Source organism: Microtus ochrogaster, unplaced genomic scaffold (assembly GCF_000317375.1).
Source record: "Microtus ochrogaster isolate Prairie Vole_2 unplaced genomic scaffold, MicOch1.0 UNK13, whole genome shotgun sequence".
Taxonomy (NCBI): domain Eukaryota; kingdom Metazoa; phylum Chordata; class Mammalia; order Rodentia; family Cricetidae; genus Microtus; species Microtus ochrogaster.
Window position 1 is genome coordinate 7,971,375 of NW_004949111.1, and position 9,242 is coordinate 7,980,616.

Consider the following 9,242-nt stretch of genomic DNA (forward strand, 5'->3'; position numbering starts at 1 on the left):
ATTACCATCCCTGACTTCAAACTCTAATGAATTCTTTTTTTGATACGAGCCATTCTTACTGGGTTGTGATGATACCTCATTCTGATTTTGATTTGCTTTTGCCCTGGTTGGTGACATTGAGCATTTTTCAAATGTCCATTGGAGATTTGTATGTCTTCTATTGAGGTATGCCTATTTAGATCTATTGCCCATTTTATTTGGTCTATTTAGGATTATTTGTTGTGTTGGTTTTTTTTTTTTTTGTAGCTCCTGGTATGTTCTAGTTTGGATAAGCATCTAACAAATGTTTTCTCCTAGTCTCCTGTTTCTTCACTCTGCCAGTTGTTTCCTGTATAGATGTGTTCAGTATGATGGAAAGTATTTCTCCTGTGTTTTCAAATACTCTAACAGCTTCATGTCTTATATTTATGTTTTTCCCACTTTGAGTTGTCTTTCATATAGCATGAAAGAAGGTCAAGTTTCTGTATTTTGAATGCAGCTTTCTTAGCATCATGTTTTGAAGTGACTGATATTTTCCAGTGTATAATTCCAGTGCCTTTGTCAAAAATATTTTTAGTGTAGTAGTTGCTTATAAAACGAGGTTCTGCTTATTGGAGTTTCTGTCCGTCCCAGTTGCCACAGCCAATAAATCCCAAAGAAAATACACAGAAGTCTCCATTAATCATAAGCTGATTGTCCCATTAGCTCAGGCTTTGTATTAGCTCTTGTCACTTATATTAACCCATTATTCTTATCTATGTACCTTTCTCATCAGGGCAGGTTACATCTTGCTTCTTCAGTGGATGGGCCAGGACTGCTCAAAGAGCTTCCTTCTTCCCAGAATACTCCTGTTCTCATTGCCCCACCTCTACTTCCTGTCCGGTTTTCCCACCTATACTTCCTGCCTGTCTACCGATCAATCAGCATTTATTTAAAATATAATTGACAGAATATAGAATTGTTCTGTACCAATTGCTTAAGTTCAGTTCCATTGGTCTTGGTGTCTTTCTTTTTGGCCAGTACCTTAATGCTACTTTAGTTACTAGATTTCAGATGTATGTCTTGGAAGATGCCATTATCCTTCCAGCTTTGATCTTTTATGTCTCACTTCTTTGACTATATACATTGGTTTGCATATTCATATAGATTTCAGGATCCTTTGCCTGGTTCTATGAATGTAGCCATTACAATTTTGATGAGGATTGCTATACAATGCCTGTGCCTCCTCCTCTATGTAAAATCTTTCTCCATCTTTTTTTAGCTATTTTAAATATAATATTTATAGCATTGCAAATAAATCATCCAGCAATGTTTTTTTTAAGTTTCCCTGGACCTAGGGAGATGGCTCTGTGGGTAAAAGCACCTGTCATGCAAGCACGAGGACTTGAGTTCAAGTCTCCTGAACCAGTGTAAATAGTTAGATATGGCAGAAGCATTGTGTAACCCCAGTGTTGCAGTAGACAGAGTCAGGAAAGATGCCTGGGGCTTACTGACCTCCAGTCTAAGTCCAGGTTCGATTAGAAGCTCTGTGTCCAGTGCAGAAGGTGCAGAGACATACCACAGGGCACCTGATGGCCTCCTCTGCCCTCTCCCTCGTATGCAGCTACACGTGTCCCCCCATGTGTCCTCACAAAGCATAGTTACACGTTTACATAGGCAACACAAATGCTTTTCTTCTTTTATCTCCTCCCTACCCTCTCCTAGACCTAATGTGTTTCTTATCAACAGCTCAGTAGTGTATACAATAATATGAGCAGGTGTTAACTTCTTGGACAGAGTGTTACACCTAGCCTGTTAGATGTCTTGAGGAAGGAGAGCAACAACACCTATGGGATTCAAAGATTTTATTCAATCACCACATAAGTGGGTCACTGATTAATCAGGGCTGCAGGATAAGGACTCAGGAGCTTTGTTTCTCCTGACAGCCCCAAGCTAGGGCAAAAATGGAGTTTATAAGCACAAAAATCACAAACATTTGGTACCAGGCTATGGTTACAATTTCCACCAATCTGGAATTAGAGACAAGGGGCTTCCTTAAGTGTCCCATCATTGTCAACCAATATACAATGCAAGTCTTTAAGTTCAACCAATCAGATTCATTTGTTCCTTTTGTGTTGGGAACAGCCTTAAAGAATTAAATATGCATAATTATGATTTCTGTGGTTTAGGGAAGAGGTGGATCAGCCATTGGAAAGTTCTTAGCTCCCCTAGGGCTTGGGAACCTGAACTTTACTTCACCCTGAAGGTAAAATGTAATTTGAAGTAAAATGGCAGTACTCAGATCAAGGTCCTTTGGATGCTCCCTTCAATAGCTGGGTAAATGGAAATATGCATACCCTATAATCCAGGAGTTCCACCTTCAAGTTCATGCACCAAGAATTTCCTGGCATGTGAACAAAGATGTGCACGCGCACGCACACACACACACACACACGAATATTTAACCATTGCCTATGATAGAAATTAATAAAAAAGTAAATGTCCAGAAATTGAGTATATTTGTTAAATTTAATGTATTTAGATTTTGCAAGTGTCCAGAAAAGAGTTATATTGAATGAACTAAATATATAGATAGCAAAAATTTAAATCTTACAAGATTAAGGAAGGTAAGCTGTAGAATAATACAATATAATATTTAAATTTCAGGACACAGTAATACTTTACATATGGAGTTTTTAAGAGACAGAGCTTGTTTTTGTGTTATTTTTTGAAACTTTTCTATATTTGGAAACATTTCTGAAGTAGTTGAAAGAACAAGAGAAAGGAAAGTCCCAACAGGAATATTTATCTTTTGCTTTAAACTGTGACCACATTTTAGAATTTCTTCTTGCATATTCAAAATATTTTTAATAACTATGTTAAAATGAGAAGGGGTTTCTGATTAAGCATACTGTATTTCTTGAGAACTCCTCAACCACAGTAAATGTTTTACAATAGGATTGGCTTTGATGGTGTGTACTCATAAGCCCAGTGGTTGGAAGCTGGAAACCAGTGAGCTTCAAGTTTCAGGAATTACAGACCACGCTAAGTTACATAGTGAAATCCCTATCTCATGAAAGCAACAGCAGCAACAAAATAACCAGAAATCCCTATGTGATTAGCTCCACTATCTCTATTAGACATCAAAACCCAATGATGCTCAGTTTCCCTGTTTGTAGTTCTGTTGTCTATATGTAGAATATGTAGATCTCATATTATTTAAATCACCTCTTGATTGCATGTAATGTCTAGCACAATGTAAGTTCTAAGTAAACAGCTTTCTGGGTTGTAGAAATGATAACAAGGTGAAAAGTCAGTTTCTACTCAGAATGCTTTTGTTCTACAATTAATTACGCCCATAATTGAACCCTCATAGGGTTCTGTGCCATAGGTACAGACTTTAGGTATATTTTGTCTACTGATATTTCTTTCTGAAAAGTCATTTTAATATCTTATTTGTGGTTTTGCAGAATAATAAATCTAAGCTAAATTTAAATCTATTGCACATAAGTAAAAAGGATTATTATTGGGATTTCTAAGCTTGATCACTCCCTTAGAATGTTATATTACTCAGATGTGAATTATATAGGAATCTGTCTGCCAGTATTGTTCAGACAACTTAAGTTAAAATGCTTAAAGTTCAGAATGTGGCTCTCTGAGATGGTTCAGCGCCCTCTTGTGGCAGGAAAGTATTTTTCAAAGGTTTGTTTTAAAAGTTTTGCAGAACAGTGAGTTGGGCTTTTTCCAAAATATTTGTTAATTTTCCCTTTAATTATGTTGGTAGTTGTGTACCAGTGAATATGTGTGTCTGTGGAAGACAGAGGTATTATACCATGTCCCCCCCCCCCATATTTGGGAATTAAAGGCAGACGTGAGCCTCTGGATATGGCTACTAGAAACTGAACTGCTGAGCCATCTCTGTAGCCCCTATTTTAAAAATTGTAGATCAGTGTCCAAAGCCAAACTACACACACCCAAAACCCACCCAAAAGGTAATAAGACAATAATATGAATTCATTTTTTTTTTTTATTTCAGAACCAAGTGGATATGCTGCTTCAGGAAATGGCAGATGAAGCTGGGTAAGGTGTTGTTAGTCTAGTGCTTTTGAATAATCTTGACTTAATAGAGGGTCTAAAATTTGATGAAACAATGTTAGAGTGTGGCTAAGTGTTTTTGCCTAATATATATGAGGTCCTGGACTGGAGCATAGTACTACTAAGCACTACTATGGATTGAAAATTTTGTCTTTAAAACCTTCCTGTAGCGGTAAACAAACAAATTTCTTTCACTGGGGTGATGTGAACTTGGGGAGCTGCATTAAATTTTTTAAACCTCAGCTGTGTAGTTGGTTGAAATCCTTGGTTCCTCAAGGACCTCTGAATCAACTGAACAGGGCCTGTATAGCCTCACAGAGACTGAAACAGCAATGACAGAGCCTACACAGGTCTCTAACAGGTCCTCTGTGTATATATGATAGCTCTCAGCTAAGTGTCTTTATGGGACTCCTGGGTGTGTGAACGAGCTCTGATCTTTGCACCTTCGCTTAGGGCTCTTTTTCTTCTGTTGGAAGCCTATTCTTTTCTAATGAGAGACAGAAAAGGAAGGAATGCAGAGGAGAGGGGAGGTGGGAAGGAGAGAGGAACTGGGAGGAGTGGACCATGGGGAAACTACAATCAAAGTATATTGTATGAGAAAATCTATTTTCAATAAGTGAAAAGTTATACCTAACATTTAAAGCATAAAAAACTAAATCTAAAATAAATAAAATGAAAAAAATCTTTAAAAATTTTAATTCAAAGAAAATCCTGGTTCCTACTAAAAGAATTCAGGAACCGAATACTAAAATAGAAATAAAACAAAAATACTAAATCTTGGTGTTAAGGATACATTTATCTTTGAATTTTTTGACAGTTTATTAATTTGCCTTCACAGTAAAGGAGACAAATACTATCCAGAAAATAGAGTACAACAGATGATGATTATTTTGCTCTTTTGTTTAGTGCATTAGATTATGTCTCAGTCTTTAGTCAGCTTTTCTGTTCCAATATTATACCACCTCTATGGATCACTATCTGAACTCAAGAAAAATACTTTAAAATCATCATTAAAGTATCCAAAGTTGTTCTGAAGAAATTCAAGTTCTATTTACATATAAACACAATTTTTATTTAAAGTGATAAAAGGATATAGTAGCCAAATTTGCAGTACCTATTTGATTATTATAAAATGTCTATATTAACATCATTTGATATGATTATTTGTAATTTCATCTTTAGCCTTGATCTCAATATGGAGCTCCCACAGGGGCAGACAGGCTCTGTTGGTGCAAGTGTTGCTTCTACGGAGCAGGTAGAGGTTGAGTTTTTTTATTAATATACTTACTCATATTTAAATTAAAAATTTGGGAAATGTATGATTTATAAGATATGTATATATTTGTTTACAAGGAAATATATATTCACTTTTTATAAAGAGTATTTTTCTACTATGACACATCATTAAAATGAACAAAACCGGAGCAGCCAGTAGCTGTGTAATAGTGGGTGTTTCCAATTTGCATGCGCATTTTATTTTGTAGACTGTTTTCATAACCTTTATAGTTGCTGTTCTAAGTTCTTACGTTTCTTTTTAGCTGTTTAAGAAAACTAAATGCCTAATGTTCATATAAATTTTATAAACAAGATTTTAAATTGTATTTAAAATGTTAAGGGGATTACACGTTTTAATGGTTCATATTTGTTACAGCCTTCGATGATTTGTAAATTTGGCTTTCTCTAGGATGAACTGTCACAGAGGCTTGCTCGTCTTCGTGATCAAGTGTAACTTAAATAACTGGTGCTTCTGTTTCCTCCACGTGTGTCTGAAACAGCCTCTGTGTTTGTATATAAAGTTGAACTCTAGTGAGAAAAACATTATACATGCCAGAATGTTTGAACATTATTTATATATGATGCTTTATTTTGCCTTGTGTAATTTGCAGTGCATTAAGAAATTTCCATATTGGCAGATTTTATAATTTGGAATATTATGTGTAAAGGTGTAAGGGACATATTTTTGTAGATGTCTTTGACAAAGCTAGCATTAATTTTCTTTATATTATACGTCTTCCTCAAATAGTAGAGAAAACATCTAGCACCTACTAACTAAAGTAATTTTGTCAGAATGAAGGCTTTGTTTTTAGGGACTTTTCAGTCATTGTGATGAAATGTGATTTTGTAAAAATAAAAACAAGGAAAGCATGTTTATTTAATATGTTTACATAGCCCCAAGCATCACAAATAGGCTGTATCATTTTCTATAGGACTTTTAAAAATTATTTTATTTTGTATGTGATTGTTTTGCCTGCATGTATAACTGTAATACTTGTGTGCCTGGTGCCCACAGAGCCAGAAGAGGACATTGAATCCCCTGGAACTGGAGTTATAGACAGTTGTGAGCCAACATGTGGAAGCTGGGAACTAAACCCAGCCCTTCCAGAAGAATAGCCAGTGCTCTTAACTCTTGGGCCATATACCCAGCCCATTTTGTTTAGTTTTGTTGTAGGGTTGTTTTTAAAGTCAGCGTGGGAATATGTAATGCAGAGTAGTCTCAGACTCAGTGATCCTTCAGCCTTGGTCTCTTGGTGTATGCTATCACACCCAGCTCATTTGCTATGATTCATGGGTTTTTCACTATGTGCTTTAGTTATTTTTCTATTTCTTTGATAAAATACCATCTCCCAAAAATGACTTACGGAAGCAAGGAGTTATTTTACTTTATGATTCCAGAGGGATGAGGGTTCATCATAGAGGGGAGGCATGGCAGCAGGAACAGGACGCTGAGCTGTCACATCTTCACTGGTAAATACAAAGCAGAGCAAACAGACTGGAAATGGGACAGGGCTATAAGCTCTCAAAACCCACCCCAGTGCCATATTTTGTTCAGCAAATCCTCACATTAGCATAACTTCCCCAAACCTCACCACTAACTGAGAAACAAGTATTCAGATGCATGGACCTGTGGACAAGATTTCTCATTCACACCACCACAATCCTCACCCTGGCTCCCATAGGCCTGTGGCCATATCATAATGTTAAGTATGTTTATTTCAACTTTAAAGGTGACCATAGTCTTTCTCAATATGAACACCATTTCAAATTTCAAAGTCCAACATCTCTTGTGAGACTCAAGGCAATCCCTTAACTGTAGCCACCTATAAATCTAAAAGCAATTAGCCGACTTCTAACATTCAATGGCACAAAATAAACATCATTTTAAAGGGGAGGAATGAGAGCATAGTGAGGAAGTACTGGACTGCAGAAAGACTGAAACTTAGCAGGGCAAACAAGCAAAACCTGTAGCTCCATGTCTGATGTCTAGATCTATAGGAAGTTAAGGCTTACCAGGCTAAAAGGAGCCAACCTGGAGTCTGCCTGGTGCTGTCAGAGGTCCTGATCATGCCTGGCCAATGAGGGGCGGCCCTGCATTGTCAATGGATCGGAATGCCTGGGTGCTAGGAGGGTATATAAGGTTCTCCCCATTGCTAAATAAACAAGTCTGCTGTGTCCCTTTCACCGGACTCCTTGAGTCTGTGTTGTTGACATCCAGCCATCTTGCCGTCTCCCCTGAGGAAGACATTAGGGCTCAGCTACATGGGACTTTACTTTCAAAGACATAGATGGCTTAACCTCCGAGCTGTGCTGCGTACAACAACAGAGTGCTCTCTAGTTCCAATTTCTGTATTAGTTACTTTTCCCGTTCTGTGATTAAGCACCATGGCCAGCAGCAATTTATAAAGAGTTTCTTTTGGCTTACCATTCCAGAGAGATAAGAAAGAGTCCATCAAGGCAGGGGGAGGCTTGGAAGCAAGAGCAGGAAGCTGAGAGATCACATCTTGCATGACAAACATGAAGCACACCCAGCAAAATGAAAGTGGGACTAGGCTATACACTCCCAATGCCTGTCCCTGGTGACGTAATTCCTCCAGCAAAGTTGTACAGTGACCTGTACCATAACCTTTCCAAACAGCATCACCAACTGGTGATCATAGTTTCAAATATGGGGGACCTTTCTCATTCAAACCACCACATTATGTAAGGAGAAACACGGTCAATATTTACTTTGTTTTTGTCAGCTGTTAAGTTTAAATGATTACAGTTTTATCCACCAGTAGTTTAAGTCATCATCCACCAATGATGACTATTGGTTAAACTGTTGTTTTTTTTTTTTGAGACAAGGTTTTTCCATAGCTTTTGGAGCCTGTTGTGGAACTAGCTCTTTAGACCAGGATAGCCTAGAACTCACAAAGATCCGCCTGCCTCTGCCTCCCAAGTGCTGGGATTAAAGGCATGTGCTACCACCACCTGGCTATTCATTCAAGTTTTAAGACTTTTTCATTGACAATTTGTTACATTACTAGGAAAATTCTGCAAAACTAATCTGAAGAAATGAAGGCATGTTCCTTTTTAACTTTCCTGTTTGCAACATATTATTGTTACAGTCCCCAAAAAGCTCTTTTTTTCTGGAAATTCCTAGGTGATTGGCCATGCCAAGGTGAAGTTGAATGTCTCCTTAGCCGCCAGCTATCAGAAACTCATGGAAGTAGACAGTGACCATGAACATTGTACTTTTTCTGAGAAGTACTTGGCCACAGATGTTGCTGCTGATGCTCTGGGTGAAGAAGAGTGGAAAGGATATGTAGTCTGGATCTGTGATGAGATGAACAAACAAGGTTTTCCAATGAAGCAAGGCATCTTGACCTTTGCCAGAGTGCACCTGCTGTTGAGTAAAGGTTATTCTTGTTGTAGCGAGGACGAATTAGAGAAAAAAAGCACAAATCTGTTTAGGGATGCATTATACGTTGTTGTGGGATATTTTGATCACACTCTTTACACTCCTGGGACTGACTATAACGTTTACCTTGAATTGGAGGGCAGATCTAGCTGCTAGATCTCCATAGAGATTTTTGGAGGAAAGAGGACATATGGAGAGACACAGGAAGTAGTAGGGAGAGGCTTAGATTCAAAGATCCTTTTGGATTGAGGAAAGAGAGAGGGGAAGTCACTGGTCACTTCTCCATCAATTTTTTTTTTTTTTTTTTTTTTTTTTTTTTTTTTTTTTTTTTGGTTTTTCGAGACAGGGTTTCTCTGTAGCTTTGGTTCCTGTCCTGGAACTAGCTCTTGTAGACAAGGCTGGTCTCGAACTCACAGAGATCCGCCTGCCTCTGCCTCCCAAGTGCTGAAATTAAAGGCGTGCGCCACCACCGCCCGGCTCTCCATCAATTTTTGATCAATCAGACTTTTAC

General features: G+C 37.7%; 1 protein-coding gene across 1 annotated transcript in view; it reads left to right on the plus strand.

Annotated features, from left to right (window-relative positions):
• The window catches only part of LOC101993482 (charged multivesicular body protein 1b-2), a 57,625-nt gene extending 48,616 nt beyond the window's left edge, over positions 1–9,009 (plus strand). Inside the window, exons 6-8 of the mRNA XM_005366729.3 lie at positions 3,995–4,038; positions 5,236–5,308; positions 5,738–9,009. Of these exons, the coding sequence (XP_005366786.1) occupies positions 3,995–4,038; positions 5,236–5,308; positions 5,738–5,782 (162 nt within the window). The 3' untranslated portion in view covers positions 5,783–9,009. The remainder of the gene's footprint in view (positions 1–3,994; positions 4,039–5,235; positions 5,309–5,737) is intronic.
• The last annotated feature ends 233 nt before the right edge of the window (positions 9,010–9,242 follow it).